The sequence below is a fragment of the Triturus cristatus genome, chromosome 1_2 (genome assembly GCF_964204655.1).
Source record: "Triturus cristatus chromosome 1_2, aTriCri1.1, whole genome shotgun sequence".
NCBI classification, from domain to species: Eukaryota; Metazoa; Chordata; class Amphibia; order Caudata; family Salamandridae; genus Triturus; species Triturus cristatus.
In genome coordinates this window covers 141,899,163-141,927,144 of record NC_140580.1, presented here as the reverse complement: position 1 = coordinate 141,927,144, position 27,982 = coordinate 141,899,163, and the positions used below count along the sequence as shown (strand labels likewise).

General features: G+C 47.7%; 1 protein-coding gene across 8 annotated transcripts in view; it reads right to left on the bottom strand.

Moving 5' to 3' along the window:
• The window catches only part of CCDC186 (coiled-coil domain containing 186), a 422,247-nt gene that overhangs the window by 237,709 nt on the left and 156,556 nt on the right, over positions 1 to 27,982 (bottom strand). For all 8 annotated transcript variants that reach the window (XM_085603302.1, XM_085603297.1, XM_085603300.1 and 5 more), the window contains exon 8: positions 3,936 to 4,034. In XM_085603302.1, coding sequence (XP_085459428.1) covers positions 3,936 to 4,034 — 99 coding nt within the window. The remainder of the gene's footprint in view (positions 1 to 3,935; positions 4,035 to 27,982) is intronic.

Below are 27,982 nucleotides of genomic sequence, written 5' to 3'. Positions count from 1 at the left end.
TCCGGCATGCAGAACTCCTGACATTGCGTGTTCTCATTGGTGGAGAACAGATCTAACCAAGGCTCACCCTACTGTGGAAAGAGACTATACACCACCTCCGGATGGAGACACCATTCATGGTCCACTAGGTATCATCGACTGAGTTTGTCTGCTCTGGCGTTCAGAGAGCCTGCCAGATGTTGAACCACCAGGGATAGGTCCTGCTGTTTTAGCCATGTCCAGAGATGCAGGACTTTTGACAAAGGGTCCACAAACTCACCCGCCCTGTATGCAGCAGTTTGATCACATGTCTGTGATGTTGTACGTGGACACCTGGACTAGCCTCCCTTGAGGAAGGGTAGAAAGGCTTTCAATACCATCCAGACTGCCCAGAGCTACAACAGATTGATGTGGAGTCAGGATTCCACCTTTCCCAGATGGCCACCTCATCCCGGGAGTGATGTATCCGTCACTACCGGCAGATCTGGCTGGGGAAGGGAAAAGGTCTGCCGCTGACCCAATTCTGGTTCATTAAACATGTCGGAGAGAGTCCCCTGATGCTGCTCCCACTGGAACTTCAGGTCCCACTGCAGAGCCTGCATATGCCAGCGGGCATTTGTCATAAGCAAAATGCAGGAGACCATGAGGCCCAGCAGCCTCAGAGTTAGTCTCACCAAAACCCAGGATAGAAGCTGAAACATCGGAATTACATAGCCTGAATATCCTCCATTCGTTGTTCGGGAGCATAGGCCCGAAAATGCACTGTGTCCAGAACAGCTCAGATGAAAGGAAGCATCTGAGAGGGAGTCAGGTGTGTCTTTGGCACGTTAATAGTGAATCCCAGCCAATGCAGGTGGTCCGCCATAGTCTGGAAGTGAGTGACCGCCTGGGGCGAGCTCGCTTTCAATAGCCAGTCATCGAGCTGGGAAAGACTGGCACCCCTGATCTTCACAGAGGAGCTGCTAATATTGTCATCACCTTGGTGAACACCCAAGGGGCACTGGTAAGCCAAAGGGAAGCATGGCTTGTGACCTACTATGAACCGCAGTTAACAGTCTGTGGGCGGGCAGGACAGTGATGTGAAAATATGCGTCCTGCAAGTCCAGTGCTACCTTCCAGTCTCCTGTGTCCTGAGCAAACAGGACCTGAGCTAGAGTGAGTATTCTGAACGACTTCTTAAGGAAGAAATTGAGAGAGAATGTAGGTCGAGGACGGGACAATTCTGCAGGGATCCAGTTCTATTTTCCAGATCATGAAGTCCTTCATTTCTCTATAATCCTGTCAAAGAGCTATCGTGGCTCCTCAAGATCTCTGCAATGGGCTTGCAACATACTTCGAAACAAAACTTAATGACATTCAGAAAACATTGCCTGCCATAATTTAAATCTGGGTCCATCCTTGATGCCTGCCTACCAATGCTGCTTGCCGAGGCTGTAAACATTATCAACCCTGTGATTAACTCCATTTTCAATCTCTCTTTTTCTTCTTGTGAGTCTTGTGCCTTTTGGGACAGTAGTCACTTCAGTGGTGCCTCCGTTTTCATTGGGCCTCATGGACAGCATTCAAATTTCTACAAAAACGTCTGAGAACCTGAAAGTGGCTGGTGACTGACCACATTACGTGCGGGAAATCCCTTCTGTCCCTCAAGAGCAGGGGCCTCAGTCGTTGTCACAGTGGTTACTGATGTATTCTACTCTGTTTGGGGAAATTATCTCTATGCATTAGACATCAGAGGCTTGCAGCTTCATGCAATCTGCATGGCCATCAAGGCCGTTCCATCTTACTCTGTGGTCAGTCAGCTACTGTGCTGATAGACCGCACAACTGGGATGTGGTATGTCAATAAGCATGAACGTATCTCCCAAGCCTAAAGATACTGAAGCTGTGGTCTAGAACTCAACTGACAATGTACTGCTGGTCATAATCCAATTGGTTAACTGAAAAATGGAGTCAGTTTGATCATAATTGGTGTCTTAAGTGGAGGTGTGTTAGTCCATATGAATCATCTGAAGCTGCACCAAATGGACATCTTTGCTTCTCATGAGAAACATATACTGTCTGCAGTTCTTTATAGTTTCAGCTGCAGGGAATACTGGTAGACTCATTCCACCCAAGGTTGAATTCCCGTTTCCAGAGGCAGCTGTATATAGATCTCTATGAACAAGTCACAGGAACTTAAAAGTTATCGACTTCCAAATGAGCAACCAATGCAGCGATCTCAGAAAAGGAATAGATAATGTTCTGGGGGTAAACGACGGATAAATCTGGCTGCAGTATTTTGGATGGTTTGAAGAAGCAATCGCAAATGGTCATTGTTGCCTACATACAGGGCATTGCCATAATCCACAAGGCCGGTGATAAAGGACTGTGTGCTTATCTTCCTGCAATGAAGGGGGCTCCAATTAAAGATTTTCTAAAGCATCCGTAAGGTTTCGTAGCAGGAACCACAGACCGTTGAGCTCTGATTTTGTACTGAGCGATTTATCGAGTTATCTATCAGAATGCCCAGATTTCTTGCTTCCCTTTTCAGTGTTGGAGCTGTACCAAGCTCAGACAGCCACCATTCATCTTCCATCCAAATGCTGTTAGCCCTTACAAACAGAAGGATCTCGGTCTTGTCCCCATTAAGTTTCAAACAATTTTGTTTCATCCAGAATGCCATGGAACTTGGGCACTCACAGAATCTGGTTCGGATGGCTACACATTTACAGCAATAGATATTACTAGCTGTGTGACGTCAGCATGCAATACTGCTTCAGTGTGTCCATTAACCTGGTACTGATATCTCTGAGGATTTCGGCCTTCGAGTTCATGCACAGTTGTCTTTTGTGGCTGCTCACTTTTCTGTGTCCTTGATTGGTAATATCTCAGGTTAGTTTCTATCTGCCTCCTCATAACCCCAAAGACAAGGAGAATGGACAGCCTGGAACTCACAGGTCCTTAGGTTCTTCATTGGTTCGACACAAAAGTACCGGACTGAGGATCAGCTTTTCCTTGTCTATGTTGGTTCCAAAACAGGTAAGGCAACTCAGAAGCAAACCATTTTATGCTAGAAGCATGGTGCATTGACATCTGCTACGCTAAGGAGTCAACCGAGGGCATCAGGGCCCATTCCACTATAGCTAAGGCTACTTCTTTAACTGTTAGCAGGGGTGTTCCCGTTCTGGCTACATGTCAGGCTGTAACATGGGTTTTGGTGAACAGGCATTTTGTTTCAAATCTGTAAAGGACAGAGATCACCATTTTGCCAGATCTGCCCTGTAGGGCTTTCTTGTTTACCTCCTCAGACCCACCACCTTGGAGGTACTGCTTTTCTCTTGATTCGTTAGGGAAACGATGTTACTTTATAGGTAGCCATAAGAGGAACAAGTTACTTACCACAGTAACTATTTTTTCTGGTACATACTCTACCTGCAGACCTACCCGTACTTCCTTATTCTGAGGAGTGGTCATGCAACTTTTAATAAAGCCTCAAATTAATTCTGGTACATTTCAGCTTATGTCAATCTCTTTAGTCTCCCAATGATCACGTTTGAGGGCCTGGAAATCAGGATGGGGGATTGACTTAAGAACGCCATGGTAGAGCATTATATTGACTCATGATGTCATATGTAGAGTGACTCCCGAATCAAAGTCGGAGACTAGACACAACCGGTTAGCATAGGAGAGCTATTTTAACTTTCTGGTTCCTGTCTGGCACCTGATTCAAGAAGTGATAAAACTGCTGTTAGAGTATCCACCAGACAGACTGCTAAAGGTAGAAAAAACTGCTCCTTTTATGTTCTGTTGCAGAGATTCATGGGCATTGGGTTCGTCTAAACACATCTCAAAAACACCCTGCTCTTCTATACACTTAACAATGCAAATGTAACAGTACAACATACATTTTACAACATTGTCTGCTGTACAATGCTTAAGCTAAGGATAATTCTGGAGTCAAACAAAAATCACAGTCACCTCTAAATGATTGGATTTCTCCTGAATTTGTTTTTCCAGTTCTCCTGTTGTAACTCGCAGCTTTGCATCTAGTTCATTAGATTTAATTTCCTCAGATTCCTAGTAGGAGATAAATAACAGTTTTTAACTTGATAATCATTTTGTAAGACAAATGCCAAGGTTAATTTACATATTCAAGCAAAGGATCAATACAATAATGCAATAGCTGTTACTGAACTTTTAATTGTTTAAAAAGCAACCACAAAATGTTTGTGTGAACATTGGCATGTGACTAAAAACAATCTGATTATTACTGTACTAGTATCTCTTGAACATGTAAATGATTAAAACAAGACAATGATAAATGGATGAATTTGCCTCTGATGTTTAAAAATCCAAGATCTTTTGAAAGTCCTGTGGTGAATGGACTTCAACTCATATCATATGGTTCTATCCATATCAGAATCAGATAAACTTGTTAGATAACTACAATCATTATTATAATCCAATATACAGCAATGTTGCCAATTAAATTTGTTTTTCACCAAGTACAATTAAAAGATGTATTTAGCAACATTATAAAAGCCTTACAATGTCTAACATAAAAAATAAATGGATGTGTCTCTTCAGAACTGTAAGTTGTCACGGATCTCTGTATCATTTTCCTTATGCTTAACCCAAGCTAATTCTAATCTTACAAACCTAACCGCTTCCCATGACAATTGCTGTTTATCACTGTTCATAATGAATCCCGTAGCTTCCATACAAGATCGAATCCCAGTCGCCATGAGCCTTGGTGCAAGCCAGCACTTTTCTTCTTCCAAAGGCATTGGGCAGATACTTAAGAAATGCTCTAGATATTCTTTCCTACACCCACACAACTGCCATGATCTAATCAAAACCACAGCATTCCACTAACAAATCCTGAATTCTTGCAATGCAAGGATCAGAAAACTTAGGCAAATAGATTGTTTTCTAGTTTTCTTAGCAGAGGGGACAATTTGCGTTGGAACTGGCCTTGGGGGTAATTGCAGCCTTTTCTAGTTGATATTATCCAGACATCCACCTCAAAAGATTTGGGTGCTGTCATTTATTTAAGCCACAATGTAAACTGATGTAAGAAATCCCAGATACCCACACGTTCTCTATTTCCAAATCTGATCCTCTCTGTTTGCTAAATGATCTGATGCTATGACATGAACCTATGCATGCATACATTATCATCTAAATCACTAGAAAGATCGGCAATAACTCCAGATGGTTTATGTGGAGTAACTTTTGTTGTGGCGTCCATATACCTTGCACTGTGAGCTGTAATAGATGCGCTCCCCAACCGGAGAGTGATGCGTCCGTTGTTAGAATTACCTGAGGAACCGGGTCCAGGAACGGTCGCCCTTTGGAAAGATTTGTGGTGTTCCACCACTGCAGAGAGCGATGGGTGTGACCGTCCACCAACACCAGATCCGTCAGTTGCCCCTGGGCCTGGTTCCACTGGCGTGCTAGGCACTCTTGGAGTGGACGCATGTGGAGTCTTGCATGAGGCACTATGAAGATGCAAGATGCCATCATCCCTATTAGCTTCATAAACACTCTTGCTGGGAGAGAGTGCCGAGGATGAATCTTTGACGCAAGGCTTGTATGCTTGCGATTCTGGCTGAATTGGGATAGGCTATAGCTTTTGAGGTGTCTATAGGGGCACCGAGGTATTGCTTTGTGTGAGACGGTATCAGCTGGGACTTTTGGTGGTTCACCGTGAAACCTAGCTGGTGAAGTAGTTGGATGGTAGTGTTTGTATGTTGCACACATTGGTTGTAGGACGTGGCTTTTATTAGCCAGTCGTCCAAGTAAGGGAAGATGTGAATGTGTTGTCTTCGTAGGTGTGCCGCCACTACTGCTAGGCATTTGGTGAACACTCTTGGTGCGGTTGTGACCCCGAAGGGGAGAACCTTGAACTGATAATGTTGGCCGTCCACTACAAATCTGAGGTACTTTGTGTGAGAAGGGTGTATTGGAATATGAAAGTATGCGTCTTTCAAGTCCAGTGTGGTGAGAAAATCGTTCTGGCAGAGGAGTGGGAGAACTTGTTGGAGAGTTACCATGTGAAAATGGTCTGAATGTATGTATGCATTTAGAGGCCGGAGGTCTAGAATGGGTCGTAGAGTCTCGTCTCTTTTTGGTATCAGAAAGTACAGAGAGTAGACCCCTAAATTTTGTTGATTGATGGGGACCTGCTCTATAGCCTGTTTTTGCAGGAGGGAGATTACCTCTTGTTTCAGCAATGTGGTATGTTCTTGCGACATTGTACGGTGCCTGGGTGGAATATTTGGGGGGGTGGATGTTAATTCGAGACAGTACCCTGACCGAATAATTTGGGTCACCCATTTGTCTGATGTTATGGTCTCCCAGGTTTGAAAGAAGTTTTGTAGTCTGCTCCCGACTGGAGTGGAATGGTCTGGGGGGAGCGGGGGAAAGTCATTGTATGGGCGGTGTGGCAGAACGGGCGGTGTTGGGTTTTGCCCCTGCCTTTATTATTGTTTCCTCTATATCCACCTCTTTGATAGCCCTTTGTGAAGGTAGTCTGAGGAGGGGACTTGTAGGATGTGGAGGCTTTATCGGCAGAGTAGCCCCTGCCAGTGCCTCAAAAGGAGGAGCGGCGAAAAGAGCGTCTAGGGGGGTGGGACTGTAATGCTCCCATAGACTTCGCCGTATCTGTATCTTTTTTCATTTTTTCCAGGGCTTCGTCTACTTTCGGGCCCAATAAATGTTGTTGGTCAAAAGGGTGGTTTAGTATAGATGCTTGTACCTCTGGCTTAAAGCCTGAGATTCTGAGCCAGGCGTGGCGGCGAAGCAGAACACTGGTGTTTATAGCCCTGGAAGCTGTGTCTGCTGCGTCAAGTGCACATTTAATAGAGGTGTTGGTAATGGTCTTTCCCTCTTGTATTAGTTCATGAGCCCTATTTTTATATTTTTCTGGGAGATGTTGCATGATAGTCTCCAGCTCATCACAGTGCGCTCTGTCGTACCTTGCCAACAGCGCTTCCGTGTTGGCGATACGCCACATATTGGCAGCTTGCGAGGCAGTGCGTTTGCCTGACGCGTCTAGGAGCTTGGACTCCTTATCGGGTGGTGGAGCCTCACCCGATGACTGAGAATTGGACCGCTTCCTAGCTGTGGATACCACTAATGAGTCTAAGGGTGCAGGTCCTTTAATATAGGCAGGATCTGTGGGGGCGGCCTTATATTTTTTCTCTATTCTGGGATTTATGACCCTAGCCCTGACTGGGTCTTTGAAAACCTCTGCTGCATGTTTGGTCACCCCTTTAAGCATGGGTAGTATGGCAGTAGATTTATCTGCGATGTCAAAGGTATCAAGTAGGAAGTCTTCCTCAACTGGATCACTGTGTAACTCCACCCCATGATAATGTGCCGCCCGTTGTAAAAAGTGGTGGAATCCCAGGGAGTCCTCTGGTGGAGATGGCCTGGATGGATAAAGATCATCCTGAGGCACATCTGGGACGTCTGGATTATGATAATCCTCCCATGGGTCTGGTGTTCCCGGAGGGGTGGGCTCTTGTGGGGCATCTGTTGGATCATAGTATGGATCCCCTTGGTCATCAGGGTCTGGAGACGGGGTTGGAGAGCGATGAGGCAAGGGTGGAGGGGCGGAGATGGGGGAGGTGGAGGAGGTGGGGAGGGTACTCTGAAAGGGGATGTGGCAGAGTCCTTCCGTTTTGGTGGTGGAGGAGGAGCTGGCTTGTCTAAATGTCTTTTCTTTGAAGACAAAGTCAAATGTCCAGTCTTTGGATCCTTTATTAAAGTCTTTTGTCGAGGATCTGGCGTGAATAGTTCCTCCGGCACCGATTGATCTGTTGGCGCCGATGTTTTCGGGGCCGACGGCTTCTTTGGTTTATCTGTGCCATGCTTTTTCGGGGCCTACGATTTTTTGTTCGGTGCCGAGGCAGGTTTCGGCATGGGAGTTTCGGCGCCGAGGGATATATGTTTGGTCGGCACCGAGAGGCCAGGTTTCGACACCGATGGCTTCGGAACGGAGCTTGGTGTGGTTTTCTTCGGTGCCGAAGGGTGTTTTTCGGCACCGCTAGTAGGCTGGCTCGAGCCCGAGCCGCCGGGAGACTTATGATGCCTCTTCACCGGGCCCGAAGGTGGGGTGATGGAAGCAGTATGTTTGGTTTTGCCTAGGCCCGGAGGCGAAGGTGTAACCGGAGTCTCTTTCGGTGTGGGCGCGGGAGTGGGAGGGGGTAGAGTACTCACGACCCTCTGCGCCGGTGTGATCTCCTCCACGTCGGAGTAGTCGGCCTCGGAAGCACTGACGAGGTCGTCTTCCTGTTCGGTGTGCTGCTGTCCCGAAGCTCCGATGTCTTCTCCGAAGATGTCAGGTGGAGCCGAGGTCGATGAGTGCGCCATGGTGCGTCTAGCTCTTCGATCCCGAATAGTCTTTTTCGATCGAAAAGACTTGCAGGCGGGGCAGTCTCGGGCCTCGTGTTCGGGAGAGAGGCAGAAGTTGCACACCTGATGTAAATCGGTGTGGGGAAATTTAGACCCACATTTAGGGCACTTCTTAAAGGGAGTCCTTTCCATCGGCCGAGACCGGAGTCGAGATAGGCCCGAAGGCCGCCGCCGATGCCTGGAATCGAAGAAGTGCCGAAGAGAGAGATAAATAAGATGATTTTGTCTGAAGAATCTCGATGTTCGAGGATTTTTCGTCGAAGGTCGAACTGGAAAGGTTTGAAGCCGGAGCACGAAGTATTACATCCGAGCCCGATGGCGGAAAAAAACAATCTGAGGATGGAGCCGAAGCCCATGCGCAGTACGGCCCGAAGGAGGAGTCACCGAACTCGTGACTTCCAAACACTGTCCAAGAAGAAAAACAAACTGCAAACATCCGGGCCCAACACCAGATGGCGATCTATGCACAGTGTATAATCTGCAGCTCATATGCCTCGAACACAACAGTTTTTCACAAAGTAGTTTTAGAATTATAAAATGTTATCGAAATTGCAATAAAACATTTGCATTGCATATGTTGATTTTTGTGAATATAAAACTGTTACAATACCATAGACTCAGAGGATAGTGACGCAGCAGAGTAGTTGGGGCATGGAGTAGAGGGATGGAAATGGAAAGACTGCAAAATTTAACGAACACAGCAGGTAAAGGAGTGAAAGCCTAGAAACATGAGAATGCTACTGTTAAGAATGTGCCCATGCAGTTCGTATATTGCAATAATGTAAAGATATTGTCTTAATGTGCAAGTTGTTGAATAAAAAGAATTTACACAAAAAAAAACTGTTACAATAAATTAGTGCATATAGTTTTAGTTACAGAAAAAACACATGGAACCTGCAAAGGACGTTAATCACTAGAGACACATTTAAGGCACTAAAAAGGTAATGACACAATCTAGTTAGAAAAAAATCAGCATCTGACACACAAAGGAGAATAAATAGATATTTTGACTCTCTTACTGTTCGCTTTTGGTCATCCACTTGTTACATGGAGACGCCATCAGCAAACATACTGATACAACTACTCCAGTAATGGTTGTACTACTTCGTTAGTTCATGAACCAGTTGTATTCTTTTTCAATTAAAATAAATCCATGAATATATGCTGCCATCTTGTGGTAACACAGAGTTCGCACAAAACTATTCCAGAGCAACTAGGGCTTTCTTTCTGAATAATAAGAAATTACATGTAATGTCAGATGGCATTGGAGTCTCGGTGCTTTACATTTTCAAACTATTCGGACTCAGTAGAATTAGCAGCATACGTATCCAAACGTTGACATCTCCTGAAATGATTAACACCCTACAACTCTGAAAGTGTACATGTTTAATCGCTTTGATAAGCATTCTGGTCTAACAATTATGATTATATTTGTTAAAATTTCATGTCCCAACACGAAAGATTTTTTCATTGTACATCATTAACTTATAGTATCCCCTATTGAAAAAAAGCAATGCGAATTGAATGAGAACCAAAATACATTTCAACATAAATAATTTAGACACAGGCATATATTTTTGTGGTGTTGATTCATACAATTCTACAGGCACTCTTTCCCCACAAAAACTTTTGCGAGTTATGCAAAAACATGAGGCTAAATCGTTTGACAGCCATTTTGATGGCAACCAATAGGGCGCATGTAAACCACTGCTCTCAAGTGTACACTGCCAGGACTAGAAAAACAAGCAAAGGCAAACACGATAGTCTGGCTTTAATGTGCTAACACAACATGCTGTAATAATATTTTAACAAGGTAATGACTAACAAAAAAAACACACACTGGTCCCTAGTAGCAATACTTTCAATGCAAATAATCAAATGGTGAGTAAAATGTATTCAAAGGAGTAAAAGAAAAATAATGTAAAGACACATAGTGGCGCAGTGAAGATTGGTGCAAAATAAACACGCATGGTGTTCTCTTTAGAGGTGATACACTCAAGGGATAAATTCTGATCAACAAGTGTATCAACAGACACAAGACCAGCAGAGCCCTTTGCAGTAAATTCTTAACAATCACATAGGGTCCGTGTTTTTAAAGTTTACACTGTTTCAAACTCAATAAAAATGGTGGTCTCATCATCAGGGCCCGGGGGGATTCCGGATGATGATTCCCCCCATTTTAAGCATGCAATGTCATGAAAGGCACTACATTAATAATAGCAGACCTTCTGCCTATCCTTCTTTTACAAGATTTCAAATTTTAGGTAAGTCCCATAATCATGAGAGCTGGGAACAAAATGTTTGCTCGTAAAAAAGAAAATGTTGAGTTGTGCATTTAAATGAAAGCAAGGAATAACAAGCATTTGCATAGCCAATAGGTCTTGCATTTTGGACCTTATAAGTGTTTAGACATGCAGCATATTATCCTTGGCCTCTTGATTCCCTCTACTAACTCATGGACGAATAATTACTCTTCTTGAAGTCACAGGCCAGGTGGAAGGATCAACATGTACAATCTGCAGTGTTAACTGAACATCTCCAATGAGACACAGTCATGTCGATGTGTCAGTAAATAGAAACAAGGGGAGTTGGTGTGAAAAGGCTTTGCTCCTTGGGAGGGACGACCTCACCCTGGAGAGCCTAAAACAAATAAAGCAAGCAAATAGAAAGCAAGCGAATGTGAGTTACAAAGCCAATGGTAAGCAACAGACGGAATAAATATGCAGGGTAGCTTTCTGAATGTCCCCAAGATGTCTTTGGCAAACCAGACAGCTATGATGTATGGAAGACTTCGACCTGAAAAGGATGTGGAAGACAGAAGTAGAAAAGAAGGCTAGGAGGGTGAAAGAAATAGTGATGAAGATAGAAGATGGGAGATAAGAGAGTCAAAGGCAGTGAAGATAAAAAAAATACACCAAGAAGCAAAAAAGAAGCCAAAAGCACAAGACTAAAAGCTTAAAGTCTCAGCCTAACAAAGGCTCTAAAATAAACAAGCGTTGGCATAGCCAATAGGTCTCACCTTTGGGACCTTATTAGTGTTAGCCATGTAACAGTTGATGTTATTGCACCAAGGATATTGTGCTGCATAACTAAATACTTATAAGGTTCCAAAAGCGAGACCTATTGGCTATGCCAATGCTTGTTATAGCTTTATTGCAGGCCTCAAGTTTAATAAAATAAATAGAAATATGTACAAATATGTATCCCCACAGAAGCATTCAATCAGTCCTCTTCATCCGCTGGTGTGTTCAAATGTCATTCACTTTTGGCTCCTGCCCATGACGCTAAACAGCATGTGGAAATAGGTCAACCCACTTAAGCCATTCGCTCTCTCTTCTACGGGTGACGGTATTTTATTTATGCACATCCACCTAAAAAGCAGTCCACTTTAGTGTCTGGGCTGGATGGCCAGTTCTACTTTCCTTTAATAGTTTATTATTTTTTTGGGGTAAGCCTTTTTTCTTTAAACATATGTACACCACATTTGGATTGCATTTTAATGTATATGTATACAAACAATAATGAATAAAAACATTGCACACTTATTAGAGCCAGACATACTGCATTTGCCAATGGTTGATCCCTTTATGTTACATTGTCTGCATTTTGCAGCGAATAATCTGGCAATGGTATTGACCAGTGGAGGTTTACAAATCCAATGAATTCTAAAGTGGTTCCAGGGCCTGTGTATGCGGGTGATGATGCGTTATAGGGGTGTGAGGGGGGCTTCAGTGTCTATGGGATGCATGATAGCTTTCTTTTCACTGAGAGAGGAGGGACACAGAGAGGAGGGACAATAAGAGGGAAAAATAGTGTGTTTTTGGATTGAGGGTGAAACCATTATATCATCCCTTCAGTTTTTTTCCAGACCTTCTAGAGTTTTTCTTCTAATTTGTAATCCACAGGCGCAGAACTTTTTGGCTAATTAAAACCCCACAAAATAACTCCAGAACTTTCTGACCAATCCGAATGGCCGAAACAAGCACGGCAGTCATTAAATAACATGTGCCATCATGCAATGGTTCGCACACGAATCTCTGATTGAGGACGGAAATAACAAAAGTGAAGGAATGCCCCTGTCACATGTTTGCAGAACAGGACGTTCAGCCTACGCCTTGTTTACATTTCTGTCCCAACAGGAATGTTGTAGACACCACGCGGTATGTTAGTCTCCTGTTCGGATCCTTTCACAGCTGCTTCCACTAGATTCGGTCACAGTGGATCAAATGCGGCCTGAAAACACAACTTAGGTGGTTCTGATTGTTCTATTTCCCCCTCCTTTGAAGAGATCATCTCGCCAATTAGCAGGAGCAAAAATAAGGCAGGACAGCGGACCATGAGGCGTGAGGTCTCAGGGATGGAAGCCGAACAGGAGCGTCAATTAAGACCTAAGTGAAGACAACAATGTATCTGCGCACTGATCCCACAGACAGTGCTGACATACACTGGAGAGCGGAGCTGGGGAAGTTCATTTTTCCTTCTCTTTGTGAAGCTTTTAAAGCGTTCTCAGTTATACGCCATGTGAAGGTTTTTTTATGTAACAAGATAATTTCAAGGCACAGTGAGATCATTTTCCACTCTAATCGAAACCAGCTAAGTCAGAAATTGTAAAGATTTTTTGTCTGCACGAGACTGCCTCGAGCAGAGCTTTTCCATGCACAGGAGAAGAGCGCGAAGTGTTCTCTACAAAGTAGAAGTACGGCAAAACCATTTTGTTAGTGATACATTCATAATTCTGACACAGATGAGCCAAAGATTAGACGTTTGCAAACCTAGGAGATTCGTCAAGTTTTTATCGTAGAAATAAATAACACACAAAAACACACGCCCCGATTCCCACTACACACGCACAGGCCTGACGCACTGAGAGGTTGTGGACAGCATAATGCTCGCTTTTTGGAGGCGTGCACCCTCACCTTTGGTGCTACGAGGGGTTCTATAATCCTTCACAGCACAGTGTTCGCAATTAGGCCCGAACCTCTTGCCTCCTTACTATTAAAGACACGTGAACCCGTTTTACAGCTGACCGTGAACAGTAAGTAATGCTGAGACACTTGCCAGCACTCACATTCGAAGTCCGCCAGCCCAGGTGGCGCTCTTTGCTCTCCCTGGTGTCAGATGCGGACAGCTTACACTGTGAGAACGGGGACTGCAAGCCCCGGGAGCCAGGGAAGGTACACGGGCAAAGTCGGGGATACCAGCAGCCCCCACTGGCCTCATGCTTCAAGAATGCGCACGACTTCAGATGACACGCCCATTCAAGCTTTGGCCTCTCTACAGAGGCTCCCTTCTGGGCCAATTGTTAAGCTGGGGTTGAAGGGGAAAACAGGTATAAGAGGGAACATGCGTGACACAGCACAAACAAAGAGTACAGTAAGGAGCCCAGTCATGCTGAGGGGCGGGGAGGGAGGCTGTGTGGGACCCAGCAGCAGCACCTGTTCTCAGCACGGAGTGTGAGCCAGCAGGTGGGTTGAGGCGCGAGTAAGAGCCGCACATGCTCTGGGTGAAGCTGCAGGGGCTGCGTAGACCCGTTCGCATGTTAGCACCAAGGTCCCTGTCACACAGGTGTCATCCTCCCCCCCAAGAAAGAATACACCACAAAAGAGGGCAGAAGGCAGACACTGCAATTAGCAGGAAGTGCTTGCACCCCAAACAGGGGTGCTCCGACACTAAGAAGATTCCATCCCTACGAGCAGCTGGCGGCCCTGGGCCTTCATTAAGGACTCACTACTGCACCGCGTCAGAGATGCACTTCCTCTGCAGAAGGTCCGTGCAGACCATTCAGCGAGATGCCCAAGGTTTCGGGAGCGGCATCAAAAACACTTTCACCACCGATGACATCACAGGATTGACCCCCATGCCCACCCTTGGGTCCGGAAGAGCTTCCCATTTTCTGTTCACGGATGGGGGCGGGGGGAGGAGAAGAAACGGAAACAGTAACAAGCCTGGGAGTGGTGCGCGCCGAGTGAGGGAGTTGGGGAGGGAGAGGGGGGCTGGTGAATGAGAGAGGGGGGAGGGCTCAGGGTCTGCAGATGCCTGCTGCAAGGGTGCACAAGACTGCCGGGGCAGGCAGGCAGGCAGTGCTGGTTTTAGTGTAATGAATGGGCGGGTACTGTCAGGCTTCCCCAGACAAAGTAGTAACCTGATCCACAACAGATGGCGCCAATGTTCGTTCCAGACAGCTGTAGGCTGTGGGAGTGAACATTTACAGAAAAGGTAGGACATGCACCCGCCTTTGGCCAATTGCGTGCTGAAAGCCACACGCAAAGGCCAATAGAAAGTGTGGGAAATAAAAAGCCACACGCACAGGTTTAGTGAAAGTCTGGAGAAGTCTGTAGTGATTACAAGAGGCGCTCTGCTTAGAGTAGCGCATGCTCGCTGCGCTAGGCGAGACCTAAAAACATCGTCCTAACCAGAAAAAATGTACTACTGAATTCAGTTCTAGTGGGACCGAACCTTACCTTTCTTTTTACTTTTGTCATGTCAAATTATTTTACCTTATAAGGTTTAGGTTTGGAACCTCACATCTATTGGTTTCATAGCCACGAAATGTTTATATAGATGCTGGACTGGATGTCTGCCCTTGTGATTCAAAATCGAAGCAGAGCACATTGCACTTTATGTTCTTTTGCAATCTTTATATTATTCCAAGGCGTACCTTTTTAATACCACTTTTAAAACATTTGAAAATAAGATGATGCCAGGCAGCTCTGCACTATCTCCAGCTTTTAAAGGATAAATTTATTTGTCTGATGGTTTATAGATATATCTCCTCTTCAGTTCGATTCAGAAATATTGTTGGAAAATTAGTTCATATTGTTTTTCTTCATTGCATTTTATATCTACTGATGTTTTAAAAAAAGTTGCCATATAGCACCAGGAATGTAGATTCTCCTTTGTCTTAGTATAATTATTGTTGTGCCTAGGGCGGTGATACAAATTTTATGAGGTTTTTAAAAAAATATTGTTTATATTGTTTATTTTGTAAATCAGAAATTCTTTGTTTTATAATGTACTCTTTAATGGCTTGGAATATAGCCGAATAAAGATTTCTGAATGAAAGAATGACAGAGAAGGTGGGACATGCACCCGCAAAGGCCAATAGAAAGTGTGGGAAATAAAAAGCCACATGCACAAGTTTAGTGAAAGTCTGGAGAAGTCTGGAGTGATTACAAGAGGCGCTCTGCTTAGAGTAGCGCATGCTCGCTGCGCTAGGCGAGACCTAAAAGCATCCTCCTAGCCAGAAAAAAAATGTACTACTAAATTCAGTTCTAGTGCTTTATATACCTTATTACAAATGGAACAGCACTCTAATAATGGTTTCAAGTTGATGACAGAGATCCAGTTAAAAAATTCATACTTCTAGGAAGCTTGCCATCATCCTGCAGCCTGAAAGCAAACAGCACAATGAATAACATGGACATATTGCAGAAGAGACAAAATACTAGTCCCAAACAACCCTCCTCCTTATTGCCTGTAGTCCTTAGGACATAACTGCACTCAAAGCATAACGTGAAGCAAGATAAGGGGTGTTTCTCTAAAAGTTCATTCACTTTTGACCCCACATATATTCTGCTGAACCCATATTTATCAACCCTTAAAAGCAAGTAGTGGAATAAAGTGTGAGATTTACAGAGCAGCTGTAGTGAGACTGGAATTAACGAATACTCGTGGTAACCCTAACGCAACCCTCTCAGTGATCATTCGTGCAACCCTAAAACGCATGCAGTTCAAACTTAAACAGGCTTGAAGCCCGAGCCCCCTTTACAAAGATTAGAGAGAGGAGATTTGAGTTATTCCTGCTATTATATTTAAAATATTAACCCACCGTTCACTGCCATGCAGACATTTAATATAACAAAACGGTTCCAATGATGTAAGTCCTTATGAGAAACACATGAAAGTTTTAGATGCCAGCAGCATTATCTGCAGCAGCGGCGGCTGCTACCTGTTAGTAGCAGTAAGGCGGGGTGGTGCCTCTCCCACATCCTCTTCCTGGCTTCTTAGGGAGAGAGGAAACAGGAAGCACCAGGGCTCCCAGGCTCCCTGCAGCCAATCATAACGCTGCAATACAGTGTTGTGAATGGTTTGAGCCCTGTGACACGACGCTCAGCCAGGGGCTGGAGGGGTAAGCATGTTGTCCCTGCAGACTAATCAGACCCTCCAGGATTTCGTGATTAGCAAAAAAAAATCGCGAAATCTGCACTTTTGTAAAAAGGCTGTGCTTTTATTTTTTTATTTACAAAAGTGCCCGCGAAATCCAAGGAAAGATGTCGGACCCCTTCTACTGGCCCCGTGGCGTGTGCCCAGTGTGCGGCGGGCCTAGGGGGGCATAGTTTTTAGGCCCGCTGCACAGGGAGAATGTAGCGGGCCCTGGCTGCCATTTATTTTTTTTATGTTGGGCCTGCAGCACACGGGGGCCCTGGCTGCCCTTTTCTTTAAATATTGGGCCTACCACGTGCCCAGTGTGCGGCAGGCCCAGGGGGCATTGTTTTCGGGCCCGACGCACACTGGGAACGCGGCGGGCACTTGCAGGCATTCTGTTTTTATTTTTCCATTATGTTGGGCCCGCCGCATGCTCAGTGTGCGGTGGGCTAGGGGGCATTGTTTTTTTTGTTTATTTTGGGCCCACTGGGCACTCCGCGGGCCCTTGTGGTCATTTAAAAAAAATTATGTTGGGCCCTTGCAGGCATTCTGTTTATATTTTATGTTGGGCCCATAGCCTTCCCAGTGTGCAGCGGGCCCAGGCAGCATTGTTTTGTTCTGTGCCCACCGCACACTGGACACGTGGTGGGCCCTTGCGGTCATTCTGTTTCTTTTTTTAATTATGTTGGGCTTGCCGCGTACCCATTGTGCGGCAGGCCCAGGGGTCATTGTTTTCTTTGTTTGTTTTGTGCCCGACAGACACTGGGCACGCGGCAGGCCCTGGCTGCCATTTACTTTTTTTAATGTTGGGCCCGCCGCGTGCCCAGTCTGCGGCGGGCCCAGGGGCGCATTGTTTTTGGGCCCGCCGCACACAGCGCACGAGGTGGGCCCTGACTGCCATTTATTATTATTTACAGGGCGCAGAATCAGCAGAGGGGACTGGTGTATACAGAGCAGGCAGGAGTAGACTTTTGGCACTTAAACTGGAAGCTTTCTTGACTCTTAAAATTGATAAAAATTGCTTACATTTCACCAGTGGGCAAGAAGCCTGCGGCACTTGCCTATTGAAAATTCGGCCATGTGACCAGGATCCACCAATTATTTCGTGAACCTGGCTCCCATGGCTCCGCTTAAAGCATTTGTGCCATACAAGCCACCGGGCACTCTGTGTCAAGTGTGATAGTCTCTGGAATTCCGGCTTTTGGGGGGTAGGGGTACCCCTCGGGGGCTACTTAAAGAACTCTTTCTGGTGAGACTCTCCTACGGGGAAAGGGGCAACCATGGGGCAGGGTTAGCCTGCGTTGACTCGATCAGCTGACTGGCATGAAAACGGAGACAAAAATATTCATCTGCGCCTACGGACCGACCCTAGAAACAGAATAATCAAAAAATGGGGTTCGTGTGAGCGCTGGGGCGGGAAACCAGTAGATGAAGAAAGGGGCACAGAAGGGCATGCAGGGAAAGTACAGGGCACAGGCAAAGATATCCTGAGGAGGAGGGAGGGGGGAAAGTGAACGCGAGACACAAATCGAAAGAGAGGGAAAGGGAGGAGGGGGCAGAGTGACAGCGAAGGCAAGAGAAGGAGGCGCGGCCCCTCCTCTGTGAGGGCGAACTTGCAATAAAAACTCTTGGCTTACTAAAGAAAACAAGCCTCGATCTCTTGTCTTTATAGGGCCATGTGTTTTGAACACATAGTCCTATAAAGATAAGAAACCTTTTGCGACAGCAGGAAAGTGGACGAGGCCGTCCAAGTGGGCCGGCCGAAAAGTGGAAAAGTCTACGTCACACAGTGCTCTTTCCCAATGGCTGGCCACCGTTTAGCATAAACGGTGACGCTGGCCAATGGGAAAGAAGGGCGGGGCTTGAAGCCCTTTACAGAATTCCCTCTAAATCATTAAATCTCGCCAGCGAGACTGCGCATGTGCGCAGCCCACGCAGGCGAGACCTAAAAACTGCATTAAAGTTCAATTGGACATTGTGGCATAAAAATGGCAGAACATTTAAATCTGATGGACTTATTCCAGAGTCAGACACCAGTGACAATGAAGGTGTATGATTATCTAGAGGACCTCCACATGAACCTAACAAACAATTCAGTCCTCACTTTGGAGTCACTATGACCATTTTTAGAGACCACTGCAGGGACTAAATTAACTCTGACACAGAAACAAAAAGATAACAGTCCAACTTAATGAAGCTTTTGAAAATTCTCTTGAAAAGGTGAGCAATTACATGGGGAGGCCCAACCAGGTATTGGATTCTTGAAACATGTACGCCTTTTCAAGCCTGCACGACTCTGCATCCTGCCTAAAAACAAGAGTGCATATTCAGCCATCCCTGGTTTGAGCGAAGTTCCTGATCAGGAGCTTCGTATCTACTTTGAACATGTAGGCGCAGAAGCAGTACAGGCATCAGTGTCTGGGGTGATCGGCACTGACCTCTTTTGGCATAAGATGGCTGACCGCATTCCAGCCCTTTCACAGCTCGCAGCTGTGTACAAGGACTGTGCGACCAGTTCTGCAGATTTTGAAAGGTGCAACAGCACCTACAAAATTATTGTGTCAGCCAGACGACAGTCCGGGCATAAGTGTTTTTGCATTACAATCAGGAGCACAATATTGGGCTAGATTTGGACCTATCACTAACTAATGTCTCTTACAGATATATCGTTACACAAGTAGTAACTTGTGCATCTGAAAGAGACACCTAATGATAGATTCCGTACCTCAGAATAGATACCCCAGCAATACCAACCCCGGTGGTGGGTCTGCGAATAGATTACACCAGAAAGTCTCGGAGAACAGAACGGCCAAAGAAGCCATCTCTCCGGACCCGACTGTTAAGGCAGTAATGCTTGGTAAACGTGTGCAGCGAGGCCCACGTAGCTGCCCGACATATGTCCTGCAAGGGGACGCCGCGTCCCAAGGCAGTAGTGGCTGCAGTTGCCCTGGTAGAATGGGCACGCAGCCACACAGGAGGTTCCTTCTTAGCCAAGGAGTAACATGCTTTGATGCACAGAACAACCCACCAAGAGATGGTCAGTTTGAGCACAGCCCGAACTTTTTGGCGCCCACGTAGCCAACAAAGAGCTGGTCATCCACCCGGAACTAATGTGTACGCTTCAGATAGAATGCGAGCGCACGTTTCGGGTCCAAACGGTGGAGCCTCTCTTCCTCCCTCATAGGATGCGGAGGCGGAAAGAAGCTAGGCAAAGTGATGGTCTGCCCGATGTGGAAGGGCGTGACCACCTTTGGCAAAAAAGAAGGACGGGTCCTTAACACCACCTTGTCCGGATGAACAGAAAGGAAAGGAGGTTTGGAAGAAAGAGCCTGGAGCTCACTCACTCTCCTGGCAGAGGTGATAGCGACCAGGAAAGTCGTCTTAAGAGTAAGAGGATAGGTATGAAGGGGCTCGAAAAGAGCACACATCAGATAGGTCAAAATGAGATTCAAGTCCCATTGAGGTATGATAAACGGCACGGGAGGAAACATGTGCGTAATGCCCTTCAGGAAACGGTTAACAACCAGGGACTTAAAGAGAGAAGGCTGATCTAGAATCCTCAAAAAGGCAGAGATGGCTGACAGATAACCTTTGATAGTGCCCAGAACAGAGCCATGCTGGGCCAAAGAAAAAAGGAACAGAAGAACTTCAGAAAGAGGGGCAGGAAGGGGATCCACAGCCTTCACTGTGCACCATGCCACAAACTTGTTCCACCTGCAGGCGTATACTGTTTAAGTGGAGGGACGCCTGGCTGCCAGAATGTTATCACAGACTTTTGGAGGAAGATCGAAAGCTGTCAACCGTCGCCGCTCAATCTCCACGCTTTGAGGTGGAGGCTGGACAGGTTCGGGTGGACGACCGTCCCCTGCTGCTGCGACAGAAGATCCTCCCGAAGAGGCAGACTGATCGGGGGATCGATCGCCATGCTGAGTAGCTCGGGATACCAGTATCTTCGTGCCCAATCCGGAGCCACAAGGATGGCTTGGGCCCGGTTGCGCTGAATCTTCTTCAGCACTCGGGGCAGAAGTGGTATAGGCAGAAAGGCGTACAATAGACCGCAGCTCCACTTGTGACAAAAAGCATCGCCGAGCAAGTGCCGCCTTGGAAATTCCAACGCGCAGAACTGTTGACATTGCACGTTCTCTTCGGTGGCGAATAGATCTAACCAAGGCTCTCCCCACTGCAGAAAGAGACCTTGCACCATGTCCGAGTTCAGACGGAATTCGTTATCCATCAAGCACCGGCAGCTGAGTTTGTCCGCCCTGGCGTTCAGAGAACCTGCCAGGTGTTGAACCACCAAGGTAACGCCTTAATGTTCCAGCCATGTCCAGAGGTGCAGAGCCTCCTGACATAGGGTCCAGGACTCCACCCCGCCCTGTTTGCTGCAATACCACAGGGCGGTGGTGTTGTCCGTGCACACCTGCACCACAATTTCCCAGACAGAGGGAAGGAATGCCTTCAGTGCAAGTCGGATCGCCCGCAGCACCAAAAGGTTGATATGGAGCCGGGACTCCACCAGAGACCAGAGGCCTCTGATCTCCACCTCTCCCAAGTGGCCTCCCCATCCCAGGAGGGACGCATCCGTCACCACTGCGTGCTCCGGTAGGGGAAGGGAGGGGGATCTGCCATTGACCCATTCGCGATTCGTGAGCCACCACCGCAATTGTCGTGCAGTGCCCTCCGAGATCTGGACATGATCGGACAGGTTGCCCTGCCCTGATGTTGCGCCCACTGGAACTTCAGGTCCCACTGCAGAGCCCGCATATGCCACCTGGTATGTGTCTATTAAATCACAAGGGACACTGTTCCATGTGGAGGGTGCAAGGTGTCACCCAGTCCAAAAAAGAAAGTAGGAAAGATGAGAAGAGAAGGATGAAAAAGAGAGGCAGGCTGCCTGAACCTAAATTTTCCTAGTAGTCTCAGAAATCACCCTGACAGAAGATATACTCTCAGGGCCACGAAAGCATTTATTTAAACCAGACGATCGTGTGGTTAGAACACTCCGCACACCAAGCTCAACATGGCTTATTCACCCGGGACTCTCGTCACCTCGAAATACAAATACCACCCCCAAGGGGACCAATGCACTACCGTAACCAACAGGGCAAACATGAAGCGTGTATTAAACCACCACGTGGTTATAACAATATCAACTTTAATCGCAGTCCCACCGCATCATGCTGGGGCCTCTACATGCAGACACATGCGCGACAGAGGCGCGCTTACTGAGCATGTGCACACTCACCGGAAGACACTTTCCCCCGAGCAAGCGCAGTGGTAGTAGTCGGTGATTCGGCATGACACGTACACCGGCCAGGAAGGGGGAGACGCCTTCCTCCAAAGCCCCGTAAGCTATATATACAAGATGGAGGCGACACACATACTTAGCAGCCGCTGGGAGGGGGTAGGTGCTTAAGAGCCGGCACCCGACGCAACCGTGAGTAAAAACAACAGTGTTGACGGGGGAAATGTATTGATCTTGCCCTGGGCACTAGACTTATTGTGCTTAACCCGCATTGACCGAAGCTGATATTCATTACAACTCTGCCTGCATTTGCAATTTCTCCCCTGTATTTAGCCAATAGGGTGCGGGCATCCAGCGGTGACTAGCCTAGGGAGACTGTTCCCATATCGTGTGAGGGTAAGCAGGGCACCGCCCCCATAGTTATTCCTACGTTGGTTCCTTGAGTGTGTGCTGCACTACGTATCCGCTACCATCCAAGCTGGTAACGAGGGGTGATCACACAACACATGGATGTTCCTGCACTGTGAGCGCGACATCCCTTTGGATGGGGTTCAATTACCTCAACAACCCCTCTGGGCATGACACACACCAGGCGGAACACCTTATCTGTCTCGTTGGCCTCCGCTCTGCCTACAAGGATAACTTACACAGCTACCGCCACAGATGGACGGGTGGTGTACCTGGGGAGCCGCGCTCACGACCTGTGACCTCTCACCGTGACACAGCGCCACCGAGTCCCCCCCCGCCGGCACCAACAGGCGTTGACTGTGACCATGTCCTGTCTTCTCTTAATGTTTGTTTGTCCACTGGTCTGGTTATGCTGTCTTGGACGCATACTAATAGTATGCGAAAAGGTTTATTATACACTTTTGCCACAAGGCGTCTGACGCATGAACAATCATTCTGTTTTTTTTCCCTTTCCCTCCTTTTTTCCATTTTTTTCATCCCCTATAGGTACCTTCCTCGCTTGGACATATCTGCAAATCGAGATTGCAGACCACGTAATAGGGCGATTAACCCTGCGGTCAACCCCAAGCTTCCTCTCACCTTTGCGGGTGGCCATCTCTTGGGTCACCAGGCGCTCTAGAAATCGCTAAATAAATCTCTATTCGAGAACCCCTTTCTTTTCTGACGTGCACATTCACCGCATTAGTTAGGTCCTGAAGAAACGCCATTGATCATTCAGGCTCCTAAGGCGTGAAACATGTCGACCTTTTATTTAGTTACACAGGCACATCGGGCCTCATAGTAACTCACCATCCTTTGGGTTTTTTAACCTACCAGGGGCACCACACTATTAAAAAGTACACTAGTGGATACCCCTAGGTAGTTTTATTTACCCCTGCACGCACCTCACCACCTATTTCACCGGGTCCACCCCACACACCTGCACTCACAAAACGGCTTTTCTCTTAAAAGATCTCCGTTAGAGTGACCCTTCGGTGGCCCGTCGTGCATTGAAGCGCCGGCCCGACGAGGAGCAAGAGCCCGATGATGAAGCATGACATCCTTCGGGGTGTGTGAGGGCAACTAAGAGGCAAGACTTGACCCTCCCCTTCGGGATTGGATCCTTGATACTGGGGATGAACCTCTGCCTCTCTCTTTTTCATCCTTCTCTTCTCATCTTTCCTACTCTACATCTTTATTTTTTGGACTGAGTGACACCTTGCACCCTCCACATGCAACATTGTCCCTTGTGATTGAATAGTCATTTGTGGAGCACGGACACTGGACCTGAACGAGCTCCTGGTCCCCCCTCTTATTTTTTTGATTTAGCACCTGGCATGTATCACCAGCAGGATGCAGGAGGCCAGCAGACCCAGAAACCGAAGGGTCATCCTGACTGAAACCGGGGGCAGAGGCTGAAAGTTCGGAATCATAGCCTGAATATCCCGGACACTCTGCTCGGGAGGATAAACCCGAAACAGCGTTGAATCCAGAACCGCTCCGATGAAGGGGAGCTTCTGAGAGGGACTCAGGTGTGACTTTGGAACGTTGATGGAGAACCCCAGCAAAGGCAGGAGGTCAGCCGTAGTCTGAAGGTGGTGGACGACAGCCTGGGGCGAGCCCGCCTTCAACAACCAGTCGTCGAGGTAAGGGAAGACTGACACCCCTGACCGGCGCCGATGAGCTGCGACCACCGCCATCACTTTCGTGAACACCCGAAAGGCGCTGGTAAGGCCAAAGGGGAGCACGGCAAACTGAAAATGCTCCTGGCCTACCGTGAACCGCAGGTAACGCTGGTGGTCCCGCAGGACGGGGATGTGAAAATATGCATCCTGCAAGTCCAACGCTACCATCCAGTCTCCAGGGTCGAGGGCAGCCAAGACCTGTGCCAGAGTTAGCATTTTGAACTTCTCCTTCCGAAGGAAGCGGTTGACGTTCCGTAGGTCCAAGATGGGACGCAGACCCCCTTTGTCCTTCTTGGGGACCAGAAAGTAGTGGGAATAACAACCACTCCCTACTTCTGGCCCAGGAACGCACTCGATGGCCCCCTTGGCCAAGAGGGCCGCAACTTCCTGCTGGAGAGTCGCCAAGTGTTCCCCCGACATGCAGTGGTACCGAGGTGACATGGCTGGAAAGGGTGGACTGAAAGGGAAGGGAGTAACCCCTGCGGATGATCTGCAACACCCACTTGTCGGATGTGATAGCATGCCAGTGGGGTGCTCCACAAAGCTCGGATTAGGAAGGTTTGGAGGTAGAAGCAGCGGGGCGGAGGTGGACTGCCCCCCATGCTGATTCCCAGAGTCGCCCCTGCGGAAGCCGCGGCCGCGCGGAGGCTGGTTCTGCACAGGCTTGCTGAAGGAACGTACCTGGGCACACCCTGCCTTGGCCACGAATGGAACGAAAACCAGGAGTGGCTGGGCTCTTCGTGGAAAGACCCAAGGACTTGGCTGTGGCCCGCGAGTCCTTAAAACGCTCCAGTTCACTGTCGGTCTGATCACCAAACCGGCGAGTGCCATCAAAGGGCATGTCCATGAGCGAGCTCTGGACGTCGGGCGAGAACCCAGTAGATCGCAACCAGGTGTGGCGACGCAGCGCCACAGTCATAGACATCGCCCTGCTCAACAAGTCAGCGGTGTCCAAACCACACCGAATGGCGAACTTAGCCGCATCCTTACCCTCAGCAACCGCATGGGAAAGCACAGCATGGCCCTCCTCAGGACACTGAGGTAACACCTGAGCAACCATATACCACACCTCGTGGGAATAGCGGCCCAACAAGCAGGCAGTGTTCACCGACCGCAGCCCCAAGCTGGCCAAAGAGAACAACCGCTTACCGAACTGTTCCAGCTTCTTAGAGTCCTTATCCGTCAGAGCCGTGGGAAAGGCACTCTGCAACGTCGAGGCTTGGATGACCAGACTCTCTGGCGTGGGATGAGTGGTCAGAAACGCGGGGTCACCAGGCGCTGGGCGGTGACGTCTAGCGACATTCTTATCCACAGGGGCCCCAGTGACACGCCGCGACCAAGTGCCCAACAGGACGTCAGTGAGGGCGTTGTTGAAGGGCAGCAGTGGCTCTGACGAAGTAGATGCCGTCTGGAGCACCTCAGTGAGGGGGTTAGTTTTGAGGGCCACCGTAGGAAGATCGAGGTTGAGGACCTCAGCAGCCCGACTGAGCACCATCGTGTAGGAAGCGCCCTCCTCCATTGTAGGCGGGGGAGAGGCAAATCCCGGGTCAGAAGAGACAGAGGTCACCGGCGTCCTCCAGATCGTCCACCCAGTCCTGCTCGGAGTCACACTGAGGAGCAAGAGGGTCCTCGGACCCCTCCCAGTCACCCTCCACCTTCATTGCAGGAGGAACCGGCCGTGGCGGAAGAGGCAGAGCCGGAGAAGGGACAAACGGTGCCGTGAATGGCCCCGCGCCCTCTTCCAATGCAGGTCCCAGGCGGGAACGAAATGGTCCTGGAACCGAGGCAAGGGCGCAACGGCATCCACTGCGGCACCGGAGGCTGAGCCGAGGGCGGCGCAGCCAGAGCCAACAGCGTAGGACCCTGTGGCGCCGAAGCTGGATCTGCTGGCGGCGCCGACGGCCCAACAGGATCTGGACATGGGGCCTGAAGGCGCGCCGGCGGTAGCCTGAGGCCTAAAAAGGCGGTTCATGGTGGCAAGAAATTCTTGCACCTGTTCGGGAGTCGCCGACGGATCCGGGTAAGTCGGGTAGGCCACGGGACTCCCAGGCTCCAAAGGAGCCACAGGGGCAGAACCCCTGTTCCCTTCCCCGCCCGCATCCGAGGACCGACGGGGGGATGTCGGAGAGCAAATACGCTTCTTCGACTTCCCGGGACCTGGAGAGGCGTTGGGACGAGTCGTGGTCAGTCTCCAGGCAGTAGAGGCAAACATCAAGGGGGTCCGCCACCGACATATTGCGACGGCAGACCCCACAAGACTTAAATCAAGGCATCCCTACGTGCACCAGGAGAATAAAGGGGAGACAAAAGTCTTAAAAGAGTAGTCAAAAAGTGACTAAGGTACGTGCTCAATCTGGATCTGCGCTTGCTGGCGCGGAAAAAGAAAGAACTGACGTCAGCGCGCATGGGTGGCGCCCAAGTAGTCTCCGTGACTCATCTCGCCGCTTACGATGCCAGTGATGGACGAGCAGCCGCACGACGCCACCTACTGACGCGCAGGGGTACTGCAACAAAAAACTTTCCGGATCCAGTCTGACACGCCTGGGGATATTCTAAGGTAAGGAATCTATCACTAACGTGTCTCTTTCAGATCATACCTTTAACGTGGCCTCCTGATCAATTGCAAAGTCTTAGTACTGGAACTAGACATCACATGAGCATATCTGCTCATGCAGATGTGCCCTTACAGGTAATATAATGCACCCTGCCTTAGGGCTCTAATGCCTGCTGAAGGGGTGACTTACATATAGTTTATGCAGTGTGCAATATTGTGTATTCAGCATGGCTTACGCCATTTCAGGCACCCTGCAATGGCAGCCTCCATGCAATTTTTGTGGGGGTCCCTTTGGGTGGCATAATACATGCTGAAACCCAGAGAGACCATCTTTGGTACCCATACCTATTTACCAGGGGCTTAATTTTTGAGTAAAAGAAAGATGTTCACATACACAGGAAACACGTTTGCAGCTAGAGATAATCTTTTACCATTGCGTGCAAACATTAAGCTCAGCTCTTATGCCAAAAGACATCTTTACCTCACTGGCCCGTTCTCCCACATAAACACTGCTTGAAATTGGTTAGCACCTTTATTTTAGGTTTGGGTAGAGAAAGCATAATCTGTCCCCAAGAGCTAATAAGGGACACAGACAAAGGAGTAAAACAGTCATACCAACACAGCTCAGTTTTGGCACTGTCCTGCAAATGATTGCTATCACTAAACTGGATGGATGGTGAAGCAACATGAAATTAAATCAATAGCCATTATATAAATGGACTTCATCACACTATTAGGAACAGAGACTACTTACGCCAAATGAAACGTAACGTTTTTACTAATCATTGTATTCTAATTTTTTATTTTACAGGGTTTTATATAGCGCAAACTTGACCCAAATCGGGTATCAGAGCACTTTACTAAGCACCAGTTGCGTTACATGAGGACACATTCATGTTTTTCTTTTTTTGTTAGGCACAGGGAGATTAAGTGATTTGCCCAGAATCACAGGATGTTCATCGTCATTGCCGAGACTCGAACCCAGTTCCCCAGATTCGAGGTCGACCACGTTAGACGTCAATATTGCTCAACAATGATTAGGATCAGGAACATAGTCTACTCCAAGATGGCTCCTTCCAAATGTATACTTCGGTATCTGCACAAATTGAGCTGTTCCTCTGTAGTCATGTATCCACGGTGATCGCATCATAATTACTCTTATCCAGAAGAAAAAAATGCCTCTGCTACCAGTGTGAGAGCTGCAGGTATAGACTGCTACAAGAACTGCGAGTGAGCACACTTTAAAGGGGATGGTAAAGATCCCCGTAGAAGTCGGTCTGAGAGCACAGCTCCCGAAGCATGGTTGTCCTGCAAACCCGCATAAAGTTGATGCTGTGCAAGCAGGGTAACATCAGCAGCAAACGGTAGGAAGATGCGATTCCGTAACCAGACCAAGACCATCCTATCTAGTAATATTTTGATATCTTTTTCCTTAGATTTATTGGGGTGTAAGTCATTCACAACTTTAATGTTTAGCAAAAAATCCATTTGCGCATGTACTATAAAAAAAAAAAGACGTTAAGCCGAA